At 36.6% G+C, this 13,138-nt stretch overlaps 2 protein-coding genes across 2 annotated transcripts; both read left to right on the forward strand.

Moving 5' to 3' along the window:
* The first annotated feature begins 3,811 nt into the window (after positions 1-3,811).
* Positions 3,812-7,050, forward strand: LOC142639052 (receptor-like protein EIX2). The gene has a single exon (XM_075813144.1). It carries the CDS (start codon positions 3,843-3,845, stop codon positions 6,912-6,914), a length of 3,072 nt encoding a protein of 1,023 aa, XP_075669259.1. The 5' UTR covers positions 3,812-3,842; the 3' UTR covers positions 6,915-7,050.
* A 4,613-nt stretch (positions 7,051-11,663) lies between these two features.
* On the forward strand, positions 11,664-12,566 carry LOC142639370 (uncharacterized). The gene has a single exon (XM_075813564.1). The coding sequence runs from the start codon at positions 11,664-11,666 to the stop codon at positions 12,564-12,566; it is 903 nt and encodes a 300-aa protein (XP_075669679.1).
* Positions 12,567-13,138: the final 572 nt, after the last annotated feature.

The raw sequence follows: 13,138 nt of genomic DNA on the forward strand, positions 1-13,138 counted from the left end.
TTCCCCTAACATCAAAACATTATGCACTCACTGCTTTTTTAATATTTCCCAAAATAATCACAATATTAAGTAATAATTACTTCAAATTTTCACTGTAAAGTACATGACTTTCGGAACTAGCCATACTAGACTTTTCAATAGCTAGCTAAAACAATTTTACACTATCAAACAAACATATTGTATACGATAGGAAACTTGAATGTCACCTATTCCTTCAAAAGAATATTGAATTGTTCATACTTTACACAAGTATTGACTAGGAAAGATTCTGGGCTAGAGCATCACACATTTTCAATTAACTCGGGTGATCCTACATATTAAAAAAAAGGTAATTATAATATAACTATCTTTTTGATTCCAAAAAATCTAAGCGATTAGTTTACTATACATCCCTCAAAACACACACGATATTCTGGGCTAGAGCATCTCACATTTTCAATTAACTTGGATGATCCTACCTATTAAAAAAAATGTAATAACAATATAGTTATCATTTTGATTACAAGAAATCTAAGCGATTAGTTTACTATACATCACTCAAAACACTCACTATATTCAGATTTCATATATTTACTAATGAAATTTACCTTTTATAATCCTATTCCAATTTATTGATCCTCAAATTTTGTATATAAGTCTTAATCAAAGAAATTTCCATCTAAAATAAGTCGGACTTTTGACAAAGTAACTTTAAAGTCAATGGAACTAGAAGTTTCATCGTACATATTTTTGGCATGAATTTCAAACAAAACAAAACAATGCACAAATAGTGAACAGAATTACTAAAGTAGATAATAAACAGAACAACTAGGACGCCACTTCATTTCCCCTAACATCAAAACATTATGCACTCACTGCTTTTTTAATTTTTCCCAAAATAATCACAATTTTAATTAATAATTACTTCACATTTTCACTGAAAAGCACATGACTTTTGGAACTAGTCATACTAGACTTTTCAATTGCTAGCTCAAACAATTTTACAATATCAAACAAACCCATTGTGTACGATAGAAAACTCCAATGTTACCTATTCCATCAAAAGAATGTTGAATTGTTCATACTTCACACTAGTATTGATTAGGAAAGATTCAAGGCTAGAGCATCACATATTTTCAATTAACTTGGATGATCCTACCTATTAAATAAACAGGCAATAATAATATTGTTATCATTTTGATTCGAAAAAATCTAAGCGATTAATTTACTATAAATCACAGAAAACACTCACGATATTTAGATTTCATATAATTACTAATGAAATTTACCTTTTTTGATCCTATTCCAATTTATTGATCCTCGAATTTTGTATATAAGTCATAATCAAAGAAATTTCCATCTAAAATAAGTCGGACTATTGGCAAAGTAACTTTAAAGTCAATGGAACAAGATGCTTCATCTAACATATTTTTGGCTTGAATTTCAACCAAAACAAAACAATGAGCAAATTGTGAACAGAACCAATAAAATAGATACTAAACAGAACAACTAGGACACCACGTCATTTTCCCCTAACATCAAAACTTTATGCACTCACTGCTTTTTTTTTTTTTTCCTAAAATAATCACAATTTTAATTAATAATTATTTCACATTTTCACTGTGAAGCACACAACTTTTGGAACTAGTCTACTAGACTTTTCAATAGCTAGCTAAAACAGTTTTACAATATCAAACAAACCCATCGTATACGATAGGAAACTCCGATGTCACCTATTCCATCAAAAGAATGTTGAATTGTTCATACTTCGCACTAGTATTGCTTAGGAAAGATTTTGGGCTAGAGCATCTCACATTTTCAATTAATTTGTATGATCCTACCTATTAAAAGAAAGGAAAAATAAGATAGTTATCATTTTGATTCCAAAATCTAAGCGATTAGTTTACTATACATCACTCAAAACACACACGATATTCAGATTTCATATAGTTACTAATGAAATTTTCCTTTTATGATCCTATTCCAATTTATTGATCCTCTAATTTTGTATATAAGTAATAATAATAAAAAATTCCGTCTAAAATAAGTCGGACTTTTGGCAGAGTAACTTTAAAGTCAATGGAACTAGAAGTTTCATCATAGATATTTTTGGCATGAATTTCAAACAAAACCAAACAATGCGCAAATTGTAAACAGAACCACTAAAATAGATAATAAACAGAACAACTAGGACACCACTTCATTTCCCCTAACATCAAAACATTTTGCACTTCTTTTTTTATTTTTCCCAAAATAATCACAATTTTAATTAATAATTACTTAACGTTTTCACTGTAAAGCACATGACTTTTGGAACTAGTCATACTAGACTTTTCAATAGCTAGCTAAAAAAATTTTACAATATCAAAGAAACACATTGTATACGATAGGAAACTCCAATGTCACCTATTCCATCAAAAGAATGTTGAATTGTTCATACTTCACACTAGTATTGATTAGGAAAGATTTTGGGCTATAGCATCACACATTTTCAATTAACTTGGATGATCCTACCTATTAAAAAAAAAGGTAATTATAATATAGTTATCATTTTGATTCCAAAAAATCTAGGCAATTCGTTTTCTATACATCACTCAAAACACTCACGATATTCAAATTTCATATATATACTAATGAAGTTTACCTTTTATGATCCTATTCCAATTTATTGATCCTCAAATTTTTTATATATGTTATAATCAAAGAAATTTCCGTCTAAAATAAGTCAGACTTTTGGCAAAATAACTTTAAAGTCAATGGAACTACAAAATGGGTTTAGATTTGCAAAATGGGTACAGGGATGGTGGATTTGTTAAAATGGGTTTTATTGTTGTGTATGCCTTTGTAGATGTAGTAATCTGCAAAACGGGTAGATGGATGATGGATTCACTTGAAATGTTCTTTTATAATTCGTTTCTAGAAGAAAAGGATTTTACCAAATGTTTGTCGTTGGACATGGCTTCTCTTTGTGATCCGTTGTAATCCTAATTTAACTTACCAAGAACAATGATGAATGAATCTTTTCTAAACAACAAATGATTGAAGAAATGGGGAAATTATTGTGTACTCCCGGAGTACTATAAATGCGTACTCCCTCCTCTCACATGAATAGTGGGTTCCACTAATTAAATTCATAGTGGGATCCACCATTCATGTGAGAGGAGGGAGTACGCATTTATGGTACTCCGGGAGTAGCTAATAATTTTCCGAAGAAATGGTAAAGAAAATTAAAATTAAAAAAAAAAAAAAAAAAAAAAGAGAAAGGAAAAAATTTGGTAAAGAAAATAAAATTACTTTCTAAAAGTTGACCTGGCTTCTTGATGATAACATTAATTATTGTTTTGCAACTCTGCCATGTTTTTTATTTTTTTTATTTTTAAATTATATGTTTTAGTACGAATCAGCCAATTCTACCTCAAGGTTTTTCTCACAAAAAGAAAAAAGAAAACTTTAGGACACACCGAATAAATAATACCTCAATTATTTGTATTAATGAGCGATGAAATTTCCAACTAGTCCAATCAACGTTCCACTTTGGCGGGTAAGAAAATTGATACCTTCAATTCGTTCCCAACCACAAAACAGAGGGTCCTATCTGCAAGACTTACAGTAATGTCTCTATCAAGATTAGTATATATGCTTTCCACTGAAGCTTCCGAATTCAGCTGGAAATTGAAACCGAAAGCCGAAAGAAACTCAGCAAAAGAGTTATTATGACGCGTCTCTATACTAATCAAAAAGACTTACGCGTCTTCGTCTCCTATAAATGACCATGACATTAGTAGCATTTTCGTGGATTACCTTTGCTGTTATTTACAATTATCCAAAAAAAACCTTTGCTGTTATTTACAAAATCTTTGATCATGGACCTTTTCTTGAGAATAAGAGTCGTTACATTAATCCTTTTACTTGGGCTGCTCAGTATAGCATCTATCAATCCTAAGTTCAGCAGTGGAGAGTCTGATCAGGTTCGTTGCATAGAAAGTGAGCGACAGGCACTTCTTAAGTTCAAGCAAGATCTTAAAGACCCTTTAGACCGGCTTGTCTCTTGGGCTGGTGATGGAGATTGTTGTCACTGGGTGGGAGTTGTCTGCCACAACGTTACTGGTCATGTCCATGAACTCCGTCTCAGAAGCTTTCCTTTGGTGGATGATTCTGCATCTTATAAGCAATCAAGATTGGGAGGTAAGATAAATCCTTCTCTGCTTGATTTGAAGCATTTGATTTACTTGGACCTCAGCAACAATTATTTCCATTATACTCAAATTCCCAAATTCCTTGGTTCAATGGGGAGCTTAAGATATCTTAGTCTCTCCTGTGCGGGATTTGGGGGATTGATTCCTCATCAACTTGGGAATCTCTCTGATTTGCACTATCTTGATCTTGGAGGTGCTTATTATAATGATTTAAATGTCATGAACCTTCAATGGCTTTCTGGTCTTCCTTTAATTCAACACCTTGATTTGAGCGGTGTAAACCTTAGCAAAGCCTCTGATTGGCTACAGGAGATAAACACAATCCCTTCCTTGTCAGAGTTGAGATTGTCATATTGCGACCTTTCTGGTTTCATCCCACCCATACCCAGTATTAACTTTTCATCTCTCACCACCCTTGATCTTTCAGCAAACCGTTTTGTAAAAAACAACTTGATTCCATCATGGGTCTTTGGTCTTCATAATCTAGTTTCTCTTGATCTAGCTGCCAATGGTTTGCAAGGTCCAATCCCTGTTGGTCTCCAAAACATGACCTCTCTTGTACATCTTGATCTATCTTCTAACAATTTCAACTCTTCAATTCCCAATTGGTTGTATAGTTTTAATCGTCTTGAGTTTCTGGACCTTGCCTTCAATAATTTGCAAGGTACAATCTCTAGCTCTATTGCAAACCTAACATCTGCCATTAGCATACGCATGTCATTCAATGAACTTGGAAGAAAGATACCAAGATCGTTGGGAAATCTCTGCAACTTAAAGGAAATTGAATTGTCATTCAACAAATTGAGTCAAGACATATCTGAAATCTTAGAAAGTTTATCGGGATGTGCTTCAAATGGACTAGAGATCCTAGACTTGACTGAAGCTCAACTTTCTGGTCATTTGACTAATGAGCTAATTGGGCAATTTATAAATCTGGTCCAACTTTCATTAAGGAATACATCAATTTCAGGCCCAATTCCAGAGTCTATAGAAAATCTTTCATCTTTGAAATTCTTGGACCTTGCAGAAAATCAATTGAATGGAACTCTTCCTCATAGTTTTGGACAATTTTCCAAATTAGAGTCTCTAAATATTGATTTCAATATGTTGGAGGGAGTTGTATCTGAACTTCATTTTGCCAATTTAACAAGATTAACACAACTTCATGCATCTCAAAATCAATTGGAAAATCAACTTACTTTAGAAGTAAGCCACAATTGGATCCCTCCTTTTCAACTGTACCAGTTAGGATTAAGATCATGGAATTTAGGGCCAAAATTTCCATCGTGGCTTTGTTCACAAAAGCGTCTCTGGTATTTGGATATATCCAACACCAATGTTTCAGATGTAGTTCCACCTTTGTTTTGGAACTTGTCTTCTCAATTTGGATATCTAAATTTGTCTCACAATCTGATATATGGAGAGGTTCCAAATATTCTAATGGTTTTTTCTTTTCGTCCAACATTTGATATGAGTTCAAATTGCTTCAAAGGTTCGTTACCTCTTATATCCTCAAATGTGACTATATTAGACCTTTCGAACAATTTATTGTCTGGATCTATATCTCACTTTTTGTGTTACAAGATGAATGAGCCCAAACAAATGGAATATCTCGATTTTGAAAAAAATCTTTTATCAGGAGAAATAGCTGATTGTTGGAAAATGTGGCAAAGTTTGTCTACCTTAAATTTGGGAAGCAATAATTTCACTGGTAGTATTCCAGCATCCATTGGATCTTTGATTGATCTTACGTATTTACACCTATATGACAACAAATTCTCTGGAAAATTACCATCCTCTTTGAAAAATTGTAAAGAGTTGGTGACCATTGATATTGGTGAAAATGAATTTGTTGGAAGCATGCCTTCATGGATAGGACAACTTTCAAACTTGATGATTCTCAGCCTTCGCTCAAATAATTTTCATGGTCTTATGCCAAAAGAAGTTTGTGCTCTGACTTCACTCCAAATCTTGGACCTTTCGCATAATAAGCTATTTGGAGGCATACCTACATGTGTTATGAATTTCAGTGCCATGACCACAACTAACAGTTCAAACATTGCCATTTATTCATATGGCTTCTCAATGGGATATGATGAATATGAGAAATTTGAAAGTGCATTGCTTGTGATGAAGGGGCGAGTTGTTGAGTATGGCACCATTCTTGGGCTAGTAAAAAGTATAGATCTTTCGAAGAACAATTTCTCTGGAGAGATCCCCAGTGAAGTGACTAGTCTCCAAGGATTACAATCATTGAATTTGTCATTTAATATCTTTACTGGAAGGATTCCTAAGAGTATAGGTGTTATGAGATCACTGGAATCTCTTGATTTTTCTGTAAACCAACTTTCAGGTGAAATTCCTCCAAGTTTGTCGAGTTTGAATTTTTTGAGTCGGTTGAATTTGTCAAACAACAAATTAATTGGCAAAATTCCTTCAAGCACTCAACTTCAAAGCCTTAATGCTTCTAGTTTTATTGGAAATGAACTTTGTGGACCTCCACTTACTGATAATTGTACTTTGAATGATGTAAACCCCAACATTGAAAACAAAGGTAGCAAGGATACGGGTGGACTTGAAGTGGATTGGTTATACGTGAGCATGGCACTTGGATTTGTTGTTGGTTTTTGGGTTTTATGGGGTCCTTTACTTTTAAACAAGCAATGGAGAATTTTGTACTTTCAATTCCTGGATCGCATGGAGTACAAGCTTAGGGGTGCTGTGGCAAAAACTTGGTAGCTGTGTAAATTTTATTAAGATTCTTAATATTTAGTGCGAATGTCATTTAATGTTGTCAATCAATGTTTTGATGTTTTCTAAATGATCTTTGAGCTGGTTGTTAATAATATTGTTATCTATATCCACTCCATTGACATGTGGGAATATGATGTTTCTTCATATGAACGTTAACGACGATCCGAGCTATCAGTTTAATCCGTATAGGTTGTAAAATCAAATTTTATATGGTTCCAACAGGCAAAAACTTGGTAGCCGTGTAAATTTTATTAAGATTCTTAATATTTAGTGCGAATATCATTTAATGTTGTCAATCAATGTTTTGATGTTTTCTAAATGATCTTTGAGCTGGTTGTTAATAATATTGTTATCTATATCCACTCCATTGACATGTGGGAATATGATGTTTCTTCATATGAACGTTAACGACAGTCCGAGCTATCAGTTTAATCCGTATAGGTTGTAAAATCAAATTTTATATGGTTCCAACAGGCAAAAACTTGGTAGCCGTGTAAATTTTATTAAGATTCTTAATATTTAGTGCGAATATCATTTCATGTTGTCAATCAATGTTTTGATGTTTTCTAAATGATCTTTGAGCTGGTTGTTAATAATATTGTTATCTATATCCACTCCATTGACATGTGGGAATATGATGTTTCTTCATATGAACGTTAACGACAGTCCGAGCTATCATTTTAATCCGTATAGGTTGTAAAATCAAATTTTATATGGTTCCAACAGGCAAGCCATTGATCGTTTAAAACTAATATACAACATAATTAAGCTTCGAGTGTCTTTCAACTGGCTTGACTGATCTCTAGCTAGCTATGGCTAGAGGTGTTTCTAGAGTAGAGTCCTTAAAAGTTCTTCAGAATTTCCCTCTCTTTGGCCAAATTTGCAGCCTTTTGTCCCAACATGTATGTGGACAACATAGAATCTAATGCCAAGAACCAGAGGTATTGAGTTTCCTTAGCTTGCATACCAGTACCACCATCCATAGCCAGCATAAGTCTTTCTACTTAATTTCTGGACTAGCAAGACTCACTACTTTGCGGGTTCTCTAAAAGTGTAATGCACTTGATTTCAAGTAATAGGTATTTAGATTTTAGAGGCTTGAGGTCTTGCATGAAATGCGACATGATGCTAGTAAAATGATCGTTAGAGATGTCCAATCTTCTGAGATATTTCAATTTAGTTATAGCCAAAGGTTGAAAAAAGAGTTGAATAAAAAAGAAAATGAAAGAGAAATAGAGAAAGAAAGTGAGTAAAAATGAGAGAAAAAAAAGGAAAAAAAAAAAGAAAAAGAAAAGAAAAAAGAATTACCGAGAACTCGCTTTACATGGAGCAAATAGCCTAATGACACGTCCCGGTGTCCTAAAAACTGTAATATCCTATAATCAAAATGACACCGTAAGAGACCATATAGGCTTCAGTTAAGTTTTATCTGGACGACTAGTAAGGGAAATTGTATAGGAATATATCTCATAAGTTACAAATATAGAGTGAGGTTAGTACTCCTATGCTAGTGGTTTGCTTTTGAATTTTTGTGTTTGAGGAGTACAGGAAAGTGAAATGAGTGAGTAAATCAGTAACGATAAAATAAATATAATAACATTAGGAGGACTTTTTTGTTTGTTTTTGTTTTGTTTTGTTTCGGTTTTTTTTTTTTTTTTTTTTTTTTTTTTTTTTGAGTAAAACATTATGAGGACTTTAGTAAGACATCACATCATTATTTGTGTGTTCGTGGATTTTATTTTTTGGTTCCTGTTTGGCTGATGATTCGGATGGTGATCTTTGTGCATGACGCTATTAATTGGGGGAAAGAATGACACATTGATAGTAGTGCGGCGACTAGTGTAGTGTGTTTGGTAGTGCTCATGGTGGCGTTGGGGTGGTGTGGTGTGTTTGTTCATTCTTGTGGTGGCATTAGTGTGATAAAGATGGTGAGTGGCTTCTGGTCATGAGAGGAGAAATTTGAAACAATGGGAAGTCTAATACTGGTTTTAGTGTTAGATACCTACCTTTTCGAAATCAGAGCTCCGAAATGCTTAAAAATTCAAAGAAATCAAATATTCCTTCTTGGTTGTGAGAATTTTTAAATAAAATTTAAGCATGAACTTGAGTATTGTAATCTTTATTTTATTATTGTAGACTTGTTGAATTTGCATCAATGTTTTTCTCCTACATTGGAGAGTTACCTTTTTCACTTAAAGTTGGTGTTTTTGTGTAACATTTTCTTTTGGGGCTTGCTTGGATTTATTTTCATTCTATCAATTTCTTGGGTTTTTATAAATTGGGCAATGATATCCTCACATTCACTTGTTTACATCCATTTTTTCACATTCACTTTCATATTTTAAAAATAAGTACATTTTCACATCAATTATAAATATTTATATAAAATAGTAGACGTGAATATTTTCCTTAATAAATTTATGTACACACAGACTGTGGGAGTAAATCCCAAGAGCTATGAGGTTGTAATCTACGGGGCAGGTCCCATGACTCATGCCAACTTGACCCACCCTATTTGCTCCATCATCCTGTAATAGCACATCTATATATGTGGCTGTAATCATAACGTACACTCAAAAAAACACGACCTTAGTATCTATGGTTCACTAAGCAGTGAAGTGTGACGCTAACGAACTCAAGATTGTGGGTTCTCAAGCTCAAGACATACAGTTCAAGCTTAACAGTTTCAGGTGACATCAGTTTACTGTGTTTGGAAGAACTTTCTGGGTGTGTTGTTCAAGGATCCTCCTTTCTTTTCTGCATTGTTGAAGTCTCTCCCAAGAAGCCCACTAGTTTTGAGTCCAAAACCTTCTTAGCCCTCTTCTTCCAAGACTTGTGTTATTTGGGCCTTTTGTAATTAGAATCTAGTTGGGTTTTCCTGGACCATAAATGGGCCATTTGGGTCCACTAATAAAAGTATTTGTTGTGTATCCAATGAATACCTTACTTCCTGCGAGCCATGAACGTAGATCCTTTTTCCCATGCACGTCGGTCCCTATTCCAACTGGAAATCTTCCTAGTTGTGCTCTCGTGCTTAGTGCATGTAGACGCAGTTGAGTCTTGCAGGTCCCCTTGCAAGAGTGTTTGTGGCCTCCTGTTTAGTGAGGTCGTGGTAGCCTTGTCAAGCAACAATGACGGCAGAGCTGGAAGAGTTATGGAAAAAACTCTCCTTCACGGAAGAGGAAGATGTGAGTATATCTTTGGGGAGTAATAGCACGGAAGCAGCAAAGGAAATAGGGAAGAAATGTCTCGTGATGAAAGTGCTTGTGCACAGAAGTATAGCGTTGGAAGCGCTTCGGAAAAATTTTGAGAATGCTCTGGAAACCCAATAAGGGAGTTCAGATAACGGAGATAGACGATGAGTTATATCTAGTCGAGTTTGGAGACGGTCGGGATAAAAAGAAAATCAAGGAAATGAGTCCTTGGAGCTGTGAGAAGCAACTGATTTTGCTAAAGGAGTTTGAAGGCGAGCAAGTTCCAAAGGACATAACTATAAGGCAATCTCCGTTTTGGGTTCAGGTTTAAAGAGCAGAACCAGTGAGACAGGTTGGGCTATAGGCTCCGCCTTAGGAGAAGTGATGTCCGTTGATGCATCAGACTCGGGCGTCCAATGGGGAAAGTACCTTAGGGTCCGAGTGAAGATCAATGTCACTAAGAAGCTAATTAGAGGAAAGAAAGTTAAGATTGAAGGTGGCAAGCAAAGATGGATTAGTTTTAAGTATGAAAGACTTCTGAATTTCTGCTATAGATGCGGTCTTCTTACCCACGACCTGAGGGATTGTGCTGAAGCCTCGGATAAAGAAAATCAAACGGAGCAAACAACCCTCCAATATGGACCGTGGTTGAGAGGGGAGGTGTCGCAAAGGTCTGGGAGCGAGGCACGAAAAGGTGGACATAGAGTTGGGCCGAGTATGGGAGACAAACATGGTGGCAACGAAGGAAAGCTAACGGAGAAGAACCTTCATGCGCCACTTGTGACAGGGGGCTGGGAGGTGACGAGGGGTCAACGGTAAACGGCCTAGGGAGCAGGAACACAAAGGATGAAACAAAAGGGTCTGATCCTGGAAACCAGACGCCAGGAAACAATCATGAAAAGGGGAATGACAGTGGTATCGGGCTAAACACAGGGAGCATCTTTCCTTTCCAAGGAAAGAAAAATTTGATTGAGCCCACAACTCAAAAAGAATATGTAGAAGATATGATGTAGGAGATGGGGACTCAACAGGGGGAAGATCCTCATTTCAATTTCTGTTTGGCGCTAAAGTCTGAAGGCCCAAGAGGAGACGAAAGCCCAATAAAAATGAGAAGGTAAAGGGCCTAATGGCCATGTGTTTTAATGACGAGCTGGGCTGGGTTGCTGAGAGTCTGGGCCCGAAAATGGGCACTGGAAGAGACTTGCGAGGCAGGCCTACTGTAAAGAAGAGAGCATGGGCTTGGACCAACTGGGCAGTAAGAGAACCGGTCCTATACCCATTTAGGAACTTGAAAAAAATAAGCCAGTGCAGAAACGAAGGAAAACAGAGGAAAAAACAAATATCACGCTAGAAGAGGAAACCAATAAGGATCGTGGAGAGGCGGCGGCTGCGCAGCAGCGCCGCTGAGCTCAATGAGCACCTTGGCTTGGAATTGTCGGGGCCTTGGATCACCCCCGGCAATTCGGATCCTCACTGACAAGGTGAAATCAAAAAGTCCGATCCTGGTTTTCCTTATGGAGACCAAAGCAAGTTCAGCAATATGAAGGGTTTCATGAGAAAGTTGGAGATGACTCAGGGGATTGATGTACCAAGTAACAGTAAGAGCGGCGGGTTGGCAATGATTTGGAAGGAGGGAAAGGACATCCGTTTTAAGAGTTGCTCCAACTCGCATATTGACGTGGTGGTGTACGATGATAAGGGGCTGAATCCATGGAGGGCAACAGGGTTTTACAGGCACCCAAATGCGAGGAAAAGAAATATTTCATGGAGTTTGCTTGAAACACTGAAAAATCAGTGTGATATGCCGTGGGTGGTCTTCAACGATTTTAATGAAATCATCCACCCCGATGAAAAATTAGGATGGGCAGAACGTGATGTCGATCAGATGAGGGGTTTTAGAGACTGCTTGAGTGTTTGCGGGCTTCATGACATGGGCTTTGTTGGTAGCAGATTTACATGGTGCAACGATCGGTATGGGGACCAACGGACTCTTGTTCGATTGGACTGTGTGGTGGCCAATGAGGGATGGCTTGCGAGATTCTCTGAAGTGCAAGTCCATCATATTTCAATGGCAACTTCGGACCACTGCCTACTGGCTTTGTTCTTAAGGAAAAAGGTTCCACCAAAAAGAAAAGTGAGGAAGAGATTCTTATTTAAGGCAATGTGGACCAGAGATGATAGATGTAAAGAGGTGATTGAAGGGGCTTGGGATCCTTTGGGGGCTGAAGTTGATATTCAAGATAGGATAAGAAATTGCCAAGGGCAGCTTCGGAGGTGGAATTACGAGGTCTATGGGAACGTGAATAAGGTTCTGAAGGTGAAACAGGATCGGCTTAGACAGCTTGAGGCTTTGAATCTCTTGCATGAGACAGCGGAGGAAATTCAGGGATTGAAAAAGGAAATCAACGAGACTCTCAGAAGGGAGGAGGTAATGTGGAATTAGAGATCCAGGGCCCTCTGGATTAAATGCGGCAATCGGAACACAAAATTCTTCCACGCTACGGCAAATCAAAGAAGAAGAACAAACAAGATTGAAGGGCTTCGAGGGGCGGATGAGGGGTGGTATGACCAGCCGGAAGATATTGAGAGAGAAGTCCTTAAGCATTTTTCTTCCATATTTAGCACAGCAAGCCCATCCTCTTTTGCTGCTAGCCTGGGAGCCATAAACCCGCGGGTCACGGCAGATATGAATGCCTCTCTCCTTAAGGAGTTCAGTGCGATGGAAGTCAGGAAAGCACTACATCAATTGCACACTACCAAAGCCCCCGACCCCGACGGTATGTCTCCTATCTTCTATCAAAAATACCGGGATGTTGTTGGAGATAGTGTAACAAACTCTGTTCTTCATGTTCTAAATTATGGTTGCATACCAAATGGATGGAATGAAACTTATATTTGTCTTATACCTAAGGTCAACTCCCCCAAAAAAAAATCAGAATTTAGACCAATTAGTCTATGTAACGTCCTATATAAAATTGTAGCAAAAGTCCTTGCTAACAGGTTGAAGCAGGTTCT

Source organism: Castanea sativa, chromosome 6 (genome assembly GCF_040712315.1).
Source record: "Castanea sativa cultivar Marrone di Chiusa Pesio chromosome 6, ASM4071231v1".
Lineage (NCBI taxonomy): Eukaryota > Viridiplantae > Streptophyta > Magnoliopsida > Fagales > Fagaceae > Castanea > Castanea sativa.